The 21,670-nt window shown below is 37.7% G+C and overlaps 4 protein-coding genes and 1 pseudogene across 5 annotated transcripts in view; all 5 read right to left on the bottom strand.

The window, feature by feature from the left end:
- LOC116714991 (protocadherin gamma-A12-like) overlaps positions 1-21,670 on the bottom strand; it is a 188,203-nt gene that overhangs the window by 157,539 nt on the left and 8,994 nt on the right. The window lies entirely within an intron of this gene.
- On the bottom strand, positions 887-4,725 carry LOC116714988 (protocadherin gamma-A10-like). The gene has a single exon (XM_032555806.1). The coding sequence runs from the start codon at positions 3,305-3,307 to the stop codon at positions 887-889; it is 2,421 nt and encodes an 806-aa protein (XP_032411697.1). The 5' UTR covers positions 3,308-4,725.
- Positions 6,260-11,809, bottom strand: LOC116714976 (protocadherin beta-15-like; annotated as a pseudogene).
- On the bottom strand, positions 12,495-17,792 carry LOC116714995 (protocadherin gamma-A10-like). The gene has a single exon (XM_032555812.1). It carries the CDS (start codon positions 14,880-14,882, stop codon positions 12,495-12,497), a length of 2,388 nt encoding a protein of 795 aa, XP_032411703.1. The 5' UTR covers positions 14,883-17,792.
- Positions 17,796-21,336, bottom strand: LOC116714996 (protocadherin gamma-A10-like). Its single transcript, XM_032555813.1, has one exon. It carries the CDS (start codon positions 20,178-20,180, stop codon positions 17,796-17,798), a length of 2,385 nt encoding a protein of 794 aa, XP_032411704.1. The 5' UTR covers positions 20,181-21,336.

The following is a 21,670-nucleotide window of genomic DNA, read 5'->3' on the forward strand; positions in this document are numbered from 1 at the left end:
AAATAATGTAATAATAAAACACATTGAATTAAAAACACCTTAAATATCACATTATAGTTGAAATGATAAGCAGCTTTTAAATTAAATTAAATAATGAGTATGGAAATTCAAGTTATTTATTACATTAGCAATGTAACATACATCCACCTTAGTCTAAATACTGTTTTATAAAACACAATTAATATGGGACATACTACTTGAGTCATGAAAGCATATTATGAACTAGAACGCTGTCCTTTACAAGCTATCTATCTACTATTGCACACAATGTAAAATTGTTCTTCAGGATTTAGTAATACAGTGAATTATTATAGAAGTGTTTTAAATTTAATGTCAAATATCGTTTTACATAACATCTTTCTTAATTAATCTGAAGAGAAAAACTAGACAGTCAGTTCAGGACCATGGAGAGCGAATTAGCTGCAGTCAGTGGTCAGTCGCGTAGACCCCATTATATGAGCTAGTGAGTAAAGAAAAACAGTAACTTCAAAGAAATAATGAATACATAAGTTATTGACATATTTTATCTTCATGTTACACTCAAACAAACCCTTAATATAATTAACACTAATGTCCAATAAATTTGAACGTTATTGGAAAAGTTAATTCATTTCTGCTTCTCAATTGACAAAGTAAAACGCATTTAAAAGATCATCTAGAACCAGCTTAAAGGACATTATCAAAAAGCACCAAGTCTCTGCACCATTCTGCAGACACTCATTGTGTAAAAGCTGAAAACCGGTTATTTTGTTGATGTTATTTTTTATAAGAAAGAGCTGCTGCAATTTCTTGAATATATTGGTGTGACGTCAGTGAGTATTCTTTCAAAAAAAATTTTACAAATGTATACAACAAAACGACAAATATATGAATGAAAAAAGGGAACTTAGCTAACCTCTACTGGAGAGTCAGTTTCATCCAGGATGCTCTTCTCACTCTGTATCCGCTGTATCGTCCCAAAAGAACTGGGATCCATTAGCAACACGTTTTGACTGTTTGCTTGTCCGAACTTAATGTCACTCTTTCTGGAATCAGTCGTCCTGCAGACCTCGTAATTGTAATTGTGTGGCAAAGTTCCTGTTCCCAGAGTGTCTGAGTAACGAGGTGGATAATATGGAATCACAGGGAGGCTGGAGTGATACAGGATGCGAGACTGTCTCCATCTGTAGATCTTCACTGATATAATAACCACTAAACATGTGATGAAGAGGAAGGAAACCACAGCCAGAGCCAACACTAAGTAAAAAGTCAGGTTGTCATTGTATTCCTTATCATGTGGAAAGTCACTGAACTCCGACAACACTTCAGGGAAGCTGTCCGCCACCGCCACGTTAACAATGACTGTAGCTGAACGAGAGGGCTGCCCGTTGTCCTCCACTATGACAGTCAGTCTTTGTTTCACAGCATCTTTATCAGTCACCTGACGGATAGTTCTTATTTCTCCATTCTGTAAGCCCACTTCAAACAGCGCTCTGTCTGTGGCTTTCTGTAGTTTATAGGAGAGCCAGGCATTCTGTCCAGAGTCCACATCCACAGCCACCACTTTAGTCACCAGGTAGCCCACATCTGCTGAACGAGGAACCATTTCAGCCACCATGGAACCACCAGTCTGGACTGGATACAGAACCTGAGGGGGATTATCATTCTGATCCTGGACGCGTATTATAACTGTCGTGTTACTGCGGAGTGAAGGAGAACCTCCATCCTGTGCTTGTACACGTATTTTATATTCTTTGAGCTGTTCATAATCAAATGAACGCAACGACTGGATGTCTCCACTTTCTGTATTAACTGAGAAATACGCAGACGCTGGATTTCCATTAATTTCGCTGTCGATAAGATAATACGAAATACGTGCGTTCTGACCAAGGTCTGGGTCCCCTGCGTGGACCTGCAGCAAGGAAACACCAGGAGGGTTATTTTCCATAACCTGAGTGATATAATTATCCTTGATAAATCCTGGGGCATTGTCATTAACATCAGTGACTTCTAGACTTAAAACCTTCGTGCTTGATAAGGCAGGAACGCCTTCATCAGTGGCAGTGAGAGTAATGTTGTATTTCGAGTGTCTCTCCCGGTCGAGGATTTTTTCCGTCGCCAGCGTATAATAGTTTCTTAGAGACGATTTAATTTTAAATGGTAAATTTTCTTCTATAGTTAAGTGCACTTGACCGTTTCTCCCCGAATCCTTATCTTGGACACTAATCAAAGCCACCACCGTACCATAGGGAGAATCTTCAGAAATCTTCCCTGAATATGAGGTCATTGTGATGACGGGGCTGTTGTCGTTTATATCTGCTACCTCAATCATTAACTTGCTGGCACCTGCTAACCCCCACGGATCTTTAGCTTGAATATTTATTTCATAACTTGGATACATTTCGAAATCTAGCTCACCAGTTAGTTTAACCTCTCCACTGACTGGATTGATCTCAAAAGGACAAGAGGAATCATCTTTTTGGTGGGTGAAAGAATATGCGATGTTGCCATTGTAACCTTGATCCGCATCTTCCGCACTGACTTTCGCTATAACCGCACCTGGTGAAACATTTTCCAAAACAGTTGCCTTATACGACGACTGCGTGAAAATCGGCGCGTTGTCGTTTGCATCTAAAACAGACACATTAATCTTTACGGTTCCTGATTTTTGCGGCTCTCCGCCGTCAACCGCTGTTAAAATCAGCGCATGCTCGCTTTGTTTTTCACGGTCCAGATTACTTTGAAGCATCATTTCAGGATATTTACTACCGTCAGCTCTAGTATGTTGCTTAAGAACAAAATGTTCATTTCCTTTTAACGAATATGTCTGCAGTGAGTTTATTCCCACGTCGGGATCAACTGCGCTATCAAGCAGAAAAACCGTGCCAGCGGACGTCGACTCACTAATTTCTAAATTAATTTCATTTTTCGGGAAAACGGGAGCGTGATCATTCACGTCTTGTATCTCAATTGTAATAGCAAACAACTCGAGTGGATCTTCCAGGACAATTTCTAGAGTAAAGCTGCAGGGCGACTTTTTTGCGCAAAGGATTTCTCTGTCAATCCTTTCATTGACCACGATGTGTCCTTTGTTCTGGTTTAGCGTGACATATTGATGCTCATCATCTATTACAAGTCGAGCCCGACCGGACACCAACCTTCTAATGTCCAATCCTAGGTCCTTTGCAACGTCTCCAACAAACAGTCCTTTCCTCATTTCCTCTGGTATAGAATAGCGAATTTGTCCGCTGACCGAAGCATGGAGGCAGAAAAGCAAAATGGAGATTTTCCAAACGAGCGCAGGGCCTCTGTGTTTCAGATTACCCATTTCGTCTCAAGGAATATTAACAATTCAGTTATCCATACAGTGATGAAAAAAATATGCCTTCGTTTTTTTATTTTTTATATAAAGTCTTCAGAATCAAGCAAAGCTACAACTCAATCCAAATGGAGTGAGTAGAAATCCAATCCTTGTCTTGTTTTCTGTCTGAGACGGGTGGAGACAGATTCATTAAACACACCAGCAGTGTGCTTAGGCAACAGCACCATCTAAAGTCACAGAACAGAACGACGTAATCTCTGTGTGTCCAAAACTATTCCACTGTTTCTGCTGTTCAGTTCATCCAGACATCATACATCCCTCTTTTCTAACCCTCCGTGTTACAGAACGTCAATAAAACAGTTTAAAATGAAGGAAAATGTGGAAAATGGATGATATAAAATATCTGAAAAATTATTCCTGGACTATTTTTTAATTATCTGTGTTTGTAACACTCTTTAACAAACTTGTCAAAATATAAATTACACTAATTTTAAATACACATAAAAATTGCCAGGCTGAGTAGAACAATAAAAGACAGCAACCACTAAACCTTCCCTTTAAATTGTAATAACAAATCACACAAAAAAGGAGAGTAACTGAAACAACCATTTAATGAGGAAAAAAAATAAAAGATTGAAAAGACTGAACGTACTAAGACAATTGGCTGGGAAGAGTAACATATAAAGAAAAGTAGGAACATATATAAATAAGTAGATTTATACTCTTCCCCCGCCCCCATGTACTCTCTTTGATGAGTGCAGTGACCTACATTTGAACAGCAGAATCAACATCTACACTGCACAACACTCTTTCACATGCATAAATCATTGTGCAATAATTTAAACAGCACAATTCTTCCCAGTCTCTGGAGGTGTATTTTTAGTTAAGTTTTAAAAGGACACACATTTGCCTTGAACCTTTTAATAGTTTTCTTGAAAATATGTTAAAAACAGAATCATATACTGTATGTCTCATTATGGTGCATAACTCAGATATAGACTAGCTAATGGAAACTTGGATAATAAATATTCAAGTGGTGGTGCAAAGTCTGGGAAAAAGAAATCCAACACTGCACACGGAAAACATAGTAATGCATCAGCCTGTGCTACAAAACTAAACTACCATTTCAGGGGTTTTTTTGTATACCTTTTAATTTTGCCCATTTTGCTCGTGGAAAGTACAATGACATTGTAAGAGTGCTGGTATTGGTGTTATGTGATAAAAGTTAATGCAAATAAGAAGGACACCAAGAAAGGAAGACATGCTTAATTTGTTTCTGATTTGTGAGCATTGTTCATGGTGATGTTGAGAATGCAATATAGAGGTGCTTGTCCATGTCTGTAGGCCAGTCTCTGTTTGTGTATGTGTGTGTGTGTGTGTGTGTGTGTGGGCATGTGCGTGGGTTTGTGGGGGTTAGTGAGAGAGAGATATATTTACGAAAAAGGAAAATGTTCTTACCTATAGGGAATGGAACAGATATTTCATCCATGATGATCACCGAGAAAGGGAAAGAGAAAACACAATGATTAGTTGCTATAAATCCTGTAGAAAATCTTAAACATGATTCCTGAAAAAAAATGGTATTTAAAAAATGAGTTAAAAGACATTTTCTTCTTTCTTTTCAAAGGGAAGGTCCAAGACAAGTAAACATTGAAATGACATTAGTTCTGGAATGAGATGATAGTGGAAAAGATCTTAAAGAGTCAGAAATTTTACTTAATTGTCATATAAAATTACTAAGAGTCAACATTTCATTGAACTAAATAGTTTCATCTAAGAAGTACAGATATTTTTTATGATTTTTATAATGTAGAACAAAGTGCAGTCTGTCTTTACTAAATAGCAGCTAAAAGTTGTATGTGTACTGAGGTTCCCTCATACAATTTAAGTAACATGACCACACAAAAATGTTTGCATTTATGAATATAGGATTAACATATTAACAAGGATCGATCTGGTGTCAATAAAGGGCTAATTTACATGCTCATTTGAGAGCATGCTCAAATTTGCTAAAACACTTAGGAAAACGAATAAAAAGAGGAAGCGATTACAAAAGGAACAATAAAGCAACCAAACATGCAACATTATTAGTGAGATAGATTTCTGATAAACAAAAGCATTTTCAAAAATGTTTGTGGGTCTAAGGATTGCTATTTGTTAATAATAATAATAATAATAATAATAACAATAATAATATGTTGTTGTTGTGAGTTGTGCTGTAATACTCTATTCATCACCTTTTAGAGCAGCACTCCTGCGACCTAGATAGGAGTAAGTAAAATTGAAGCACCGCTTTTCCTCCTCCTACCGTGGCTAAAATTAGAAACATGGATACGCCTGCAGCAATAACAAATTCAGAAATTCATATAAATTTAAAATGAGAGTCTTTTCATGACAAGTATGACCTACTTCACCACAGTGAACCAGTCAGCAAAATGCCCCAATAGGCAAACAATTCCTCTTTATATGAGAGAGAAATAAAACAACACAGATTTGTTGTTTTATAAAACGGTAAGCACAAGTTTGAGTGAAGCTCACACAAATTTAAACTGCTGTTTGTTGTTGGTATGACCTGAAGGCTGATTAATGTTTCATATTTCATTAATTAAAATGACTTTCCGATTTAGATATGAATAAAGATCTGAATCTAAAGATGTTACTAGTTTGTACTTTATGTTAATGACATAAAAATAATGTAGGGAAGAATGAAATAAATATTATGAATAATTATATGCCAAGTAAAAATATGTTTATTTTATTGGAATTGATTTAGAAATTATTTTTTTTATACATTTTTGAGTGTAATTAATTGTCAGCCAATAGTACTTATTACCTGATATAAGGGGAAAACAATGTATTTATGTTTGTTAATCTCTATTACATCGATTAAAAACATGACAAGTGAAAGTTCGACAATGTTTTGTAAGAAGCACACTGGAAAAAATGGAAAAAAAGAAGTACAATACTCTATATAAGTTTATTTTTCTTTGCGTGTGTACAGACTTTATATATTTTGTTCCATTCATGAAACTAATTTATGAAATTATGCAAAGTCTTTTGTGTCACACAAAAAGTCACATTATACTCTTTCAACCAAAATATCACTTGACATTATTTGACCTATAGTGTCTACCAAGTCACAAATGTAATACGTGGAAGAGCTCCTACACAGTGAACATTTTAAAAACAAACCAGAATAGTTACTATTCACTGGACATTAAGTCAACTACATCATACTTAAACATAAATCATGCCCTTTGTATAAAGCAAAATAAAACAAACAAAAAAGGAAAGGTTGCAAAATTAAGCAACATTACCCCTGAGTATAATTGAAATTTATAGAAGTTGATGCTCTGAGAAGGACTTATATAAATAATCTCATTTATTTTTTTTATACTTTGACAAAGAAAACTTGATGTAACATCTAACTGCCTGCTTAAAGCGGTCACACAGAAAGCAAATAAAAATATATATTTTTGGAATATATTAAAGGAATATACCAAGCTTTAAATTACTTTCAGTGTTTAAACCCAGGTTGTTTTAAAATTGTGTACAAAATCGGTGAACATGTTCATGCAAATTTATTAAAGAAAAATACAAAACAAACAAAAACATTTTACACATATGTTAAGTAATCACAAATGAAGTCCAGAGAACAATATATTCAAACGCAATCTGGGATGCAGTATCAGTATCACAGTGTTTATTCACTTATTTATTTGTTTGCCTGTTTATTTATTTAAATAAATGTTATGAATGGCATGCTCCAAAATTGCCTGAAGAATACTATACAGGTAAACTGATCCACACCACAACCCGTAAAAACATTGCATAACATTGTTATATACTGTAATCTTGGATGGAAATGCATAAACGATAAACAAATCACTTTTTTTCCCATTACAGTGACTTCACCACTAACATAAGCTATGAGGCTTCTGTTACCATCACTAAAAGTGGTTATAAGCTACTTGTTGCTGGTGGCAACACATGTTGTGCAGAACAAAATACTGACTGCCAACCGTATTGAAATTAAAATATATATCCCAAAAAAAGCAGCCCTATATTAATATGCATTAATCTGATAACCAATCAGTAACAGTAACAAAGCTTTTTACATTATTGGCAAGCTCTTGGTTTTATCGGCTTTAATTCTATTTTACTTTTTTTGCAAGTTATGACATTGACAGATGTTATTATATCATTGGTTGCTAATATGCACCTTTAACAAAAATCAATAAGAACTGTAAATTACTCGCATCATTGAGTGGCAGCACTTCCCAGAAACACCTGCACCTTTTAAATAGATGAACTGTTTTTGAACCAAACAAGCATAAAGAATTCTCAGAATGGAAATTACATAATGTATTATCTACAGTAATTTTGGACAATGAGCAAACAAGTAAAGCTTATTTGTAAGTGTTAAAAAATAAAATAAAAGCAAAGTGGGGAGCCGCGTGGTTGTAATTTGAATTGGGCCCCATAAAGACTAAATCCGCCTCTGGTAAAATGAATACATTTGTCAGAAGATGCGGCTACATTTGCCCCACTGATCTACTGTTTGATTCTCATTTTATAACGTAACAAGGATGCGTTGGCCCTGCTCTGACCTTCAAACTGGGCCTCTCTGCGCTCAGGCGCCTCAGTGTGTTCTTTTGATATGCTGCGCTTCTTTTCTTAAGCGTATCAGTATCTGTATTTGATCCGAAACGAAAATCACCTCTCCACGAGCCCGTGGTCATAAAAGGGTCGTATCTGTCATCTCTCAGCAAGGTTCCACATCGGCTAAAATCATTAAGTGTAGAGGTGCAGTATGTCGGTGGGGAAAACGGGGAGACTGCTTGTATTTGAACGATACACATAACTGCGCCGACAGAGATTAAAGTAAAATACACCGCTGATCAGCAAGATGAAAAGAAATGAAACGGTCGATAAAGCGATTATTAAATAGAGCGTTAAGTTGTCGTTAGCATTGTCCTTTGTCTCTTCAACAAATTCATAAAGTTCGCTCAAGACAGGAAGCCCGTCACTGAGCCTTATGCTGACTGTCGCAGTGGCGGAAAGTGATTCGCGCCCGTTATCAGTTACCAAAACCACAATGGTGTGTTTGGTTTCGTCTTCGTCCGTAAAGGTCCGAAGAGTTCTGATTTCACCCGTGTGCAGGTCTGCCATAAACAGATTGGACCGCGTTGCTTTGATTATTCTGTAAGAGAGCCACGCGTTATGGCCGCTATCCGGGTCAACAGCCACCACCTTAGTAATCAGGTAGCCTTTAGGCGCTTCAATTGGAACCACGTCTTCAGCAATGAACCCTGAGGTTTGGACGGGGTACAGGATAACAGGTGCGTTGTCATTTTGGTCTTGAATAAATACATTTAAGGTGCATGTGGTGGAAAACGCAGGGTCACCTCCATCTCGAGCTGCCACCTTCATTTGGAAGTGGGCGGACTGTTCATAATCAAATAAACGTGATGTGAAGAGCTCCCCTGTGTCTGGGTTAATGGTGAGAAAAGACGACACTTCCGAATGTGCGTCTCTTGATATGTGGTAAAGTATTTTAGCATTTGTTCCGTCATCGCTGTCCTGCGCTTCAAGTTTCATCACAAGTGTGCCCATTGGCTGGTTTTCTAAAATGTTGACATTGTATTGGGAGTGCGTAAATGTCGGGGGATTATCATTTACATCATTTACCAATATAGTTATAACTTTTACGCTGGAGAGAGAGGGAAAACCAGAATCGGTGGCGGTGACTGTGATGTTGTACTCTGACTGGAGTTCTCTGTCCAGCACTTCGTCAGTCACTAGCATATAATAGTTTTTGACCTCAGAAAATATTTTAAATGGAACATTGTCTGGAATTGAACAAGTGACGCGCCCGCTGCTGCCAGTGTCCATGTCATAAATATTAATCAGGGCAACCATAGTTCCTACTTTTGCGTCCTCGGCTATGTTAGCAGACACTGACTTTATTTCTATCACTGGTTCATTATCATTCAAATCAATTACATCAATTACAAGTTTACAGTGTGAGGCCTGACCGCCGCCATCTTTGGCTTGGACTCCCAGCTCATGCGAGCTCGCTTCCTCATAGTCAATAACACCTGCCACCCGAACTTCTCCAGTCAAAGGGCTGACTTCAATAAGCCCTCCCATCTTGTCGGACAGGTGACTGAGGGAGTAAGTTATTTCTCCATAGACGCCCTCATCTAAGTCCGTGGCATTCAAAGTTGTTATCAGAGTCCCTATGACGGAGTTCTCTGGCACAGATACTTTGTAAACTGTTTGGCTAAACACTGGGACATTATCATTGGCGTCCAAAACATGAATGTGGATGAAGGCAGTTCCTGATCTGATTGGTTTCCCCCCGTCAATTCCATTGATCTCCAGTAGATGTTCGGCTTCGGCTTCCCGATCCAACTGCCTTTTAAGGACTAATTCCGGATAGGTGTTACCATTTATCTGGGTGCTCATTTCTAGAGCAAAGTGATCGTTGTGGCTCAGCTTATATTCACGGATCGAGTTCGTGCCTAAATCGGGGTCATGCGCGCTCTCCAGAGGAAAGCGCCTCCCCAGAACAGTAGATTCGACTAAGTCTAGTTTTACGCTCGCTGTGGCAAACACTGGACTGTTGTCATTTATGTCTGCGATGTCCAAGACTAAGCTGAATGCTTGAAGGGGATCTTCCAGTAAAAGCTGGAACTGTAGAATGCAGATGCTGGCTTGTGCACACAACTCCTCTCGATCTATTCGTTGGCTGATCAAAAGATTGCCGGAGGCGGTGTCCAGTTCACAGAGCTGGCTGGTTCCTTCAGCAACAACGCGAGCTCGACGCGCTTGAAGCTCCGACGCCTGAAGCCCGAGATCCAACGCAACAGTTTCCGATTACCGACCCCCTCTTCATCTCCTCTGGAAGGACATAGCGGATTTCTCCATATGAAACACCGAAAATGAGAGCGCAGACGAAAAAATAAATCCGCCATTTAAAGCTGATGTTAAGATCCATCATACACCATGCCTTAGCAAAAGGATGCGCAGTCGACATTTGATTAAAATCCTCTAAATGTCATAAAGCTGCAAACGCTGCTGTAATCCAGCAGCTCTGGATTTCTCTTGCCGAGTTAATCATGCTCTATTAGGGATGCTGTCGGCTTGTGTTCCGCCCTCTCTGTTCCCATTCCACTACTTCTTTCTCTCCATCTCTCTCTCTCTCTGACTCATTCAGTCCCACTGGCACACAGCCGCGCTCTCCTCTTCTCCATCATGCACACAGGCACAAATGCGCATCCATGCACAACACCCCTCAACCCATTGCTCTAGTTCCACTGACACAGATTGGAAGAGACACAAACAGCCATGGCTCAGGCATTTATAGAAGAGCGCCATCAAGAGAGGGAAACGATTGTTGCATGTGTTTCTTTTTTTTTCTTCTATTTTTCAATATGACAGGGTTCCAGGTTTTCCAAATAATATTAAATAAGCAGTTGATGATGAAATAAATGAAACCAGCATGTACTCAGAATGGACAAAAAAGACCTTAGAGCCCTGGAAGGATAATGTAGTATGTGACCCTATCACACCTTGATATAACATATTTCAAACCGCAAGACTTATGTTTGTAACATCTCTAGTATTCGGGTCAAAGAGAACTTCATATTATTACAATTTCACTGAAATTCAAACATCTCTCTACTCCAAAGTGCTACAATCCTCGATTTTATTTCTGCATGTTAAGCATGATACAAGCCTATCCTTAAAATCTATAAACTAACCCAAAACCCTTCTTCCAGAAAATCAGTTATTTTCCTTGAACCATGTAAGAATTTCTTTCAAATCTGCATCACCTTTCAATTGTATAAGCAAATTACTTAACAGGTATTAAGTGATTCTCCACAGAGCGAAACACACAATAAAACTGTGAAACAATAAAGTGAAACTGCTGGTGCTGTTCACCACCTCCTGTACTTATTGTAAAATAAAAGATGATTCAAATGAAAAGCTTAATTTTCCAAAACGTTGACAGAGACAAGCATTGCATTTTGAAAATTGTGTAAGTTTAGAAAAGTGCAATGTAAGTTATCAACTTTTTCAACTTATATTTGAAAAGAAATTATTTTTAAAAAACAGTGAAGAAAATTTAGTTTCTTGAATTAAAAGTGTCACCAGGCACAAAACAAAACACAATTTATTTGCCATGCTTTCTCCTATGGAAAAAGGGTATGTGCTGAAATGCAAATATAAAAATGACTGTGAAAATGTCATTTTCTTCAATATTTCTTGCTGAAGAAAATGCATTTTGTAAGTTGGTAACCAAATTGACATAGAAAGAAGACATTTTCTCAAGAATTAATAGTCTCGGTTGTCTTATTTTATTAAAAAGCTAAATGGACCTTGGTACTAATTCTTTTATCAAAAGGATGAGGGCAACTAAATATTTCTTAAATCAAAATGATAAATTCACAAACACCTAAAGCATTTTAGATCAACTATAACAGTTCAGTATTTATTAGGCATATAAACTAAGGTAACAATTCTGTCATTTTTTAAAATAAACAGAACTTCAGAAGGAGAATATCACAATTGACATTAGCAATGTCCATTTCATCATTAATGATGAAGAAATGAGAGAACTGATAAAATAAAATAAAAAAGAATAAATAAATTTTGGAGGTTGCTTAGGGCCCATGCTGAACTGGGGGCGTTAATAGAACTTGGATTTGCATTGGAACAGCTGACAAATGCTCTAACGGCAAATACTCTTGTTCTGTTGACATACAGAAGAAGATCTTGAAAGTTATGTTAACAAAAATTATGCTCAAGCGAATTAACAATTAGTGCTGCAAGTCTCTGAAAAATGGAAAAAAAATGCACACTATATTTATATCAGAGTGATAATTTAATTACATTTGCTTAGAAAGATGATCCCTCTTTCTCAACTCAGTTTATTCTTCATTGGTGATGAAAAAATGCAGTATAACAAACATGAAAAGAAAAGCACAAACAACAGAAAAATAAATAAAACAAGAAAATAAGTGAGGGGGTGGGCTTAACAGTAAATGGCATTGCACATTGAATTCTATTGAAGGCATAAATATTGTGAAATGAATGTAGACATTATTTTAAATAGGAAAATGCAAGAACACATGTAAAACATATTGTGCAGAGCCAGGTTTTACAATATATTTAAGAGAAATGGTCATACCTCAGGGGAATCATTGATGTCACCAAATGCATCAACAAAATCACTCAAACTTTTCTTCAGACTCTGGTCAGCAGGCAGCGTGTTGTCATTGTAAGATGAAACAAACTTAAAGTCACTGGTTCTGGATCCTGTTGTCAGGTAGGCATCATAATTGTAGGTGCTGCGTAAAGTTCCTGTACCGTCAACATCTGAGTAATTAGGAGGAAGATAAGCTCCTGGGATGGCTACTGCTCCATCAAACATCAGTCTGGGCTTTCTCCTACGACAAAACTTCACACCCAGGATGATGATGATGAAGGTCAGAAAGAAGGTGGAAACAGAAACCAGGGCAATGATCAGATAAGAGGTCAATTTGGAGTTCTTCTCATCAAAAGAAATGTCTTTCAGTTCTGGCACTTCAGCCAAGTTATCAGAAATAAGTAAAAACATTGAACAGGTGGCAGACATAGAGGGCTGTCCATTATCTTTCACTGCAACAATCAGGTTCTGTTTCATGCTGTCAGATTCTGAAATGTCCCGCTGTGTCCTGATTTCTCCACTGTGTAGATCAATAATGAAAAGTCCAGGATCTGTGGCTTTGACTATATGATAGGACAGCCAGGCGTTCTGTCCAGAGTCTGCATCCACTGCTATCACTTTGGACACCAGAGACCCTCCATGTGCAGCTTTGGGGACCAACTCAGTCATGAAGGAGCTGCCCTCTGGTGCTGGATACAATATCTGAGGAGAGTTGTCATTCATATCTGATATGAACACACTGACAGTCACGTTGCTGCTGAGAGGAGGAGAACCATTGTCTCTGGCCATCACTTGGACTTTAAAACTCCTGAACTGTTCATAATCAAATGACCTCACAGCGTGGATCACTCCTGTGTCTCCATTAACAGATAGATAGGAGGACACTGAGGCACCGTTCACCTCACCAGGTAACAGAGAATAAATCACTGTACCGTTTTGTCTCCAGTCAGGATCTCGAGCAGAAACAGTACATAAAGAGGAGCCAGGTTTGTTATTTTCACTCACATATGCGCTGTAGGACTGTTCCTCAAACACAGGTGGGTTGTCATTGATATCAGCTACAGATAAATGAATAGTTTTAGAGGAGGACAGAGGAGGAGAGCCTTCATCAGTGGCAAAGATTGTAATGTTGTAATCAGATACTAGTTCACGGTCCAGTTGTCCTGTGGTCACCAGAGAATAATAGTTTTTAATAGAAGGAACCAACTTAAAAGGGACATTTTCCTGGATGGAGCAGCGAACCTGTCGGTTATTCTCAGAGTCTCTGTCCTGTACATTAATGATGCCCACCTCTGTACCAGCTGGAGTGTCTTCTGGTATGGGATTGGTCAGTGATTTCAGACTAACTGCAGGGGCGTTGTCATTCACATCAGTGACAGATATGATAACCTTAGCATAGGATGACAACCCCAGACCGTCTTTTGCTTTAATACGTATTTCATATGATGCAGTAACTTCATAGTCCACAGCATCAATTAAACATATTTCCCCTACTTTGCGGTCAATCATGAATTTCTTTCTCACATCTTCATTAACATTCCCAAAATCATAGGTCACGTCTCCATTCACTCCCTCATCTGCATCAGTTGCGCTCACTGTTATAACTACAGTACCAATAGGAGAGTTTTCAGGCAGACTGGCTTTATAAACGGCCTGGCTAAACACTGGGGCGTTATCATTAGCATCCAGTACAGTTACATGTATGACCACTGTACCTGATCTCTGAGGAGATCCGCCATCTAAAGCTGTAAGGAGTAAATTAATTTCCTTTTGTTTTTCTCGATCAAGTTCTTTATTTAAAACAAGCTCCACTGTGTTTCCATTAGCAGCCAGAATGAAATTTTCGTTCTTTTCAAGGCTATACTGCTGAACTGAATTTTGTCCTACATCCGCATCGCTCGCCTCCTCTATCACAAAGCGAGCTCCTCTGTCTGCCGATTCTTGAATTTCTAGACTGATCAGTTTTTCGTTGAACTGCGGAGAGTTATCATTAACATCTTGAACATTAAGGCTGATCCGATGCAGCTCTAGAGGATTCTCCAAAACGAGCTCTTGCTTTAAGATGCACGAAGCCTTTTCGCCACAAAGCTCCTCTCGGTCAATCCTCTCCGCCACAATCAGCTCGCCGCTCTTCAGGTTTATGTCACAGTAACGTTTATCACTCTCCTCGGTGTCAATGCGGGCTCTTCTGGTGGACAGCGCTCCTGTCTGCAGCCCGAGATCCTTGGCGATATTTCCAATAACTGATCCTCGTTTCATCTCCTCCGGGAAAGAATAGCTCATGTCTCCATGCGCGACACTGATCCAAAAAATTAATAAAAAATATCCCCACGACAGAGCAATGGCGAACACAGAATTCATCATTAATGATTAATTTCAGTAAGTATAAAAATGCAGTGGACGACAAAATAAACAGCTTAATCCTAAAACCAACAACCTTACAAATCTGTGATTTTCCTCATCGACTAGACTAGAGGAGTATGACGAAGACGCGCAAAACGAGTGAGGACTGAAATATCCTTATCTTGTTTTATAGCGCCACCGTGGGTTCAAGTTTAAGAAAAAATCTTCAAAACTTCAAACATGCTCAGTGTGTCCAAGAATATACAAAATATAAAGTCAATTTTTAACAATAATGAACGATCTATGGCTTAAAATAATCTCATAACATTCTACTTTTGAATCATCCAGTGTGAAGAACTCTATTCAATGTACACTTGACTTTTTTATGCATCCACAAAGTCCTTCTTTCTCAACGGTGAATATCTTCATCATTTTCAATGTTTATTCATTTATTTTTGTCAGATGTTTCATGTTCGACTTCCATAGCTACAAAAATAGTTATTTCTAATGTTTGTCCATTCATTAGATTTGATTTACTTCCAAAGAACATTAAACTTACAATTTAAGTCTTAACCGCTTGTTTTTCAGAGACATGTTGATTTTTCTGTTCACCTACATACATCAACCCCAAGCTGAAAGAAATGCAGCAGGCAAAGAAAACAGGTGGTTTATATTCCTGAAACATTTCAACTGTTATTGCAACCATGCAATATTTTCCTTGCTGGTCTTAATTACAACTGAGATAATTGTGTAGGATTTAATTGCAGTCATGCATTAAGCTCCAAAGTCAACAAAATATTTTAAAATAAATATCCAGACAAAAAGCAGGGACATATATATTCAACATAAAGCGTGTTTATTTCTACCACAAAAAGTAAGTTGAAGACTTGAATATGCACTAACTTTCCGAACTACCGAAACACCTCAAAATTCAACTCAAAAACTTTTAACAAAACTGTTTATAATGTAGTTTTGTTCCTATAAAAATCATAATTTGTACACAATATCCTACATGAAGTACATTAAATGGATTTGATGCATTCCAAATATAAACTGATTTCTTATTAAAATGATTTTTATCAATAAAAATGCAAAATAAATAAACCCTGGTGACACAGTTAACAGTAAACTATTGGAACAAAATAAATTAAGATATGAATATTAAGTTAGCACAAAACCTTGATGAATCATATCAGGACATGTTCTTTGCTGAGAGAATCCAAGATTTGACAATAAAACCACAGAAAAAAGTCAAGAAAGAAGGAGGGAAAACCACTACAGCTTACGAAACAAAAAATCCAGCAATGTCTTTGAAAACACTTGAATTCTTCAACAACATCACAAAGTGTAATAAACAAGTAGTCTGAAACGTTCAACTCATTCCCTTTGAGAAACATATATTTCTACTCTACACCATAAAACCAAGTGAATATTTCAAGAGAATAATAATTAATGATGTGACGTTTACAGAAAACCTGATTCTTCTGACGGACTTGTTGCCATAACACTGGAGTGTCTGTTAGTGAGAGCCATCCTTTGTTTTTCGCAATTCCGCTTTCTTACAATGCTCTGCACACACTGCAGTAGCTATAATTTTTCTGTTTAATTTAAAATTATGCTTATTTAATTGCCAAACAAATCAAATGCAACAAAAGATGAGCACACAGAGCGCATTCTAAATGCTCACTGTTTTCATCACATGTCCTGGTTGTGACGATGCTGCAGGCTTCATGCAGTGGAAAAGAGGATGAAGGAGATCAGAGTGTTCTCACAAACCTAAGTCTCTTCTTGCTTGTTGCTCCTTGATGAATGTTCAATGCTGAGTGTTGTTTACCATTAATGCATTGCCTTAACTGTTAAATTTAATGGTACAGAAGAAGATTTTTGTTCCTGCCAAAGCAACTCAAGTCAACATTGTTTCTCTGTAACATTTTTTTTTTTTGGTATTTTGTTCCAATATTATAAATGCCACTATGGTGTTATTAATGCACATAACAATTGTGCCACAGAATGTTATGGGTATTTGAAATTTTGTATTTTATGAAAATATACACAGATTTTTATTCTTTTATTTTGGAAGAAGACAATGTATTTTTTACTCAAAAACAGATGACTCAACTTTTAGGTGAACTTCATCATCAAAAACCTAATATAAAATTACATTAGGCATAAAATGGATTGGTTTTTTTTATGTATCATTTTGGCGGCTCTTTTGAATAAATCTTAAGTGAACAGATCTTGACGACTTGGTTCCCTTAAAAGGGTCATAAGTTCCATCACTAATAACAATAATTCTGTAATTTAGTTTAAAAAGTCAACATGTAAATACTAACCAAAAGCACTGCATTCTTACATCATTACCAGTAATGTGATTGACACTTTATTATCTTTATAAACAGGTGTAATATACCCCAGCATGCTGTGTGAATTTATCATCCAGTTTATTACACTTCTGAACACTATTTAATTCTCCTGAGAGTTAATGACAACCTGGACTATGCCTTTACAGTGAAATAGTTACACATAGTAACTGTAATTCCTCTGCTATGTACTTTCACACCACAATGAGTTGACATCAGCTTATCCTTGCTGGGTATGAAGGACCTGATAAATATCTACAGCAGTTGTTGCAGTAGAGGAATACAACCAGGAAGACTTGCTTGCATATCACAAGGAAACATAAAGACAAACTAGAAAAACAACTTTGCACATGTTGAGTGCATTTTATAGAAGACACAAATTGACGTTATATGAGGAAACTTTGACCACAGAAAACAAGCCAGATCAGAGCAGCCATGGCCAAGTACTGAACCTAGGAATGTCTTGGTACAAGTTACACTAAAAACAAGTTCAATATGCAAAAACAAATAAAACAAGTAAATTAATAAATACGAAGGTATGGGGGACAAATGCATAAAAGGCTGAAAAGTGTCATCATACCTCTGAGTATCCTTCCAGTTCTCCAAAAGGCTCAGTAAAATCACTCAAACTTTTCTTCAGAGTCTGGTCAGCAGGCAGCGTGTTGTCATTATAAGATGATACAAACTTAAAGTCACTGGTTCTGGATCCTGTTGTCAGGTAGGCATCATAATTATAGGTGCTGCGTAAAGTTCCTGTACCGTCAACATCTGAGTAATTAGGAGGTAGATAAGCTCCTGGGATGGCTACTGCTCCATCAAACAACAGTCTGGGCTTTCTCCTACGACAAAACCTCACACCCAAGATGATGATGATGAAGGTCAGAAAGAAGGTGGACACAGAAACCAGCGCAATGATCAGATAAGAGGTCAACTTGGAGTTCTTCTCATCAAAAGAAATGTCTTTCAGTTCTGGCACTTCAGCCAAGTTATCAGAAATAAGTAAAAACATTGAACAGGTGGCAGACAGAGAGGGCTGTCCATTATCTTTCACTGCAACAATCAGGTTCTGTTTCATGCTGTCAGATTCTGAAATGTCTCGCTGTGTCCTGATTTCTCCACTGTGTAGATCAATACTGAAAAGTCCAGGATCTGTGGCTTTGACTATATGATAGGACAGCCAGGCGTTCTGTCCAGAGTCTGCGTCCACTGCTATCACTTTGGACACCAGAGACCCTCCATGTGCAGCTTTGGGGACCAACTCAGTCATGAAGGAGCTGCCCTCTGGTGCTGGATACAATATCTGAGGAGAGTTGTCATTCACATCTGATATGAACACACTGACAGTCACGTTGCTGCTGAGAGGAGGAGAACCATTGTCTCTGGCCATCACTTGGACTTTAAAACTCCTGAACTGTTCATAATCAAATGACCTCACAGCGTGGATCACTCCTGTGTCTCCATTAACAGATAGATAGGAGGACACCGAGGCACCGTTCACCTCACCAGGTAACAGAGAATAAATCACTGTACCGTTTTGTCTCCAGTCAGGATCTCGAGCAGAAACAGTACATAAAGAGGAGCCAGGTTTGTTATTTTCACTCACATATGCGCTGTAGGACTGTTCCTCAAACACAGGTGGGTTGTCATTGATATCAGCTACAGATAAATGAATAGTTTTAGAGGAGGACAGAGGAGGAGAGCCTTCATCAGTGGCAAAGATTGTAATGTTGTAATCAGATACTAGTTCACGGTCCAGTTGTCCTTTGGTCACCAGAGAATAATAGTTTTTAATAGAAGGAACCAACTTAAAAGGGACATTTTCCTGGATGGAGCAGCGAACCTGTCGGTTATTCTCAGAGTCTCTGTCCTGTACATTAATGATGCCCACCTCTGTACCAGCTGGAGTGTCTTCTGGTATGGGATTGGTCAGTGATTTCAGATTAACTACAGGGGCGTTGTCATTCACATCAGTGACAGAAATGATAACCTTAGCATAGGATGACAACCCCAGACCGTCTTTTGCTTTAATACGTATTTCATATGATGCAGTAACTTCATAGTCTACAGTATCCATTACACGTATTTCCCCTACTTTGCGGTCAATCATGAATTTCTTTCTCACATCTTCATTAACATTCCCAAAATCATAGGTCACGTCTCCATTCACTCCCTCATCTGCATCAGTTGCGCTCACTGTTATAACTACAGTACCAATAGGAGAGTTTTCAGGCATACTGGCTTTATAAACGGCCTGGCTAAACACTGGGGCGTTATCATTAGCATCCAGTACAGTTACATGTATGATCACTGTACCTGATCTCTGAGGAGATCCGCCATCTAAAGCTGAAAGGAGAATATTAATTTCTTTCTGTTTTTCTCGATCAAGCTCCTTATCCAAAATAAGCTCCACTGTGTTTCCATTAGCAGCCAGAATGAAATTTTCGTTCTTTTCTAGGCTATACTGCTGAACTGAATTTTGTCCTACATCCGCATCGCTCGCCTCCTCGATCACAAAGCGAGCTCCTCTGTCTGCCGATTCTCTAATTTCAAGACTGATCAATTTTTCGTTGAACTGCGGAGAGTTATCATTAACATCTTGAACATTAAGGCTGATCCGATGCAGCTCTAGAGGATTCTCCAAAACGAGCTCTTGTTTTAAGATGCACGAAGCCTTTTCGCCACAAAGCTCCTCTCGGTCAATCCTCTCCGCCACAATCAGCTCGCCGCTCTTCAGGTTTATGTCACAGTAACGTTTATCACTCTCCTCGGTGTCAATGCGGGCTCTTCTGGTGGACAGCGCTCCTGTCTGCAGCCCGAGATCCTTGGCTATATTTCCAATAACTGATCCTCGTTTCATCTCCTCCGGGAAAGAATAGCTCATGTCTCCATGCGCGACGTTGATCCAAAGAACGAATAAAAAATATCCCCACGACAGAACATTGGCGAATATAGAATTCATCGTTGAGTAACTTCAGTCAGTATGAAGAAACAATGAATAATGAAGTAAATATTATTCAGTACAAGCAGAAAACACCAGCAACCTCACAAATCTGCGATATTCCTCCTCTACAAGACAGGAGCAGTATGTTGAAGACACGCAAAACGGTAGACGAGACTCTAAATATCCTATTCCTGTTTTATAGCGCCACCCTGGGGTCATGTTTAAGAAAAATCTCCCAAAACTTCAAACATGTTCAGTGTGTCCAAGAATATAGAAAATGTATAGTTCATCTTTACTCTTTTGTACAATAGATGGCTTGATAAAAACAACAACATATTTTCTCAACCTTGTACTTTTGAAGCAGCTGTGGTATTAAAAATTCCAATTTAATGCAGAATTGATTTTTTAATGCATGCACTAAGTCTCTTTCTTAACCATCATTATTTTCAATACAATTTTTTTTCTGTCAGAAAGTTCACATTAAACTATTGTAGGTGAAAATAAGACTGGTCAACAGTTTAATCGCATCTCGTCTGGAAAACTGCAGTTATCTTATCTTCACTTTCCCTCATACTTCCACTTGGAAACTGCATTTGTTTCCAAATGCTGCTATCTTTGTGATATCCAGAAATCCATCCACCATTTCACCTATCTTTAGCAACTTCACAGAATCAAAATCAGATTCTGCCCTGAATTTGTAGTCCTGTTTTAAATTTTAAGGTCATCCATCACCTCACTCCTTCATAATGTATTTATCTGCACCTCCTCCACATGAACTCTCCTTCTCGGTCTTTTAGTTCAGCCTCCTCTGTAAGCCTCAATATGACTCCTTCTCATCTGACATGGTGGTAAACAAGGCCTCAAAATGATTTCCCCCTCATCTCTGAAAACATTGGCACTCTCATTTTAAATTCCAGTTGAAAATTCATCTGTTCAAACAAGAAATTTCACATTAATTTCCTTTTTGTTTTCTCTAAAGATTTTCTTATACTACTTTGCTTTTTTAGAAGGTAAAATTGTGTGATCTGAAAGGTGCGTTTTAAATCGAATGCATTATTATTATTAAAAGTCTAAAGAGGCACAACATTTTATAAGACAATATTTAAGAGAACAGTATTTAAAGTTATATTTTATAGTTGACATGGCCCTCAACAACATATTAAGATGAAAAAATATATGATAGATGGTAATGGATGACTTTTGAATTTAGAAAAATGTCAACAAAGAACAGCTCACTAAAGTAATGACAAAGGTAAAAAGTACAGCATAAAACAAACTGATGTTGATCATTTAAAATGACAGATAAATTGAAATAAAAAGTGAAAAAAGGAAAAATCATTAACAATAAAACTGAAAATAAAAATGTCATATTTTTTTAGAAATTTAGGTGCAAATTATAATTCAATAACCAAAAAAACATAAGGAATGAGATAAAAACAAATTAATAAATGCATATCAATTAATCAATTTTGCATATCAGCATATCATTGCAGACCATGGGGGATGTG

The sequence above is a fragment of the Xiphophorus hellerii genome, chromosome 23 (genome assembly GCF_003331165.1).
Source record: "Xiphophorus hellerii strain 12219 chromosome 23, Xiphophorus_hellerii-4.1, whole genome shotgun sequence".
In the NCBI taxonomy this organism is placed as follows: domain Eukaryota; kingdom Metazoa; phylum Chordata; class Actinopteri; order Cyprinodontiformes; family Poeciliidae; genus Xiphophorus; species Xiphophorus hellerii.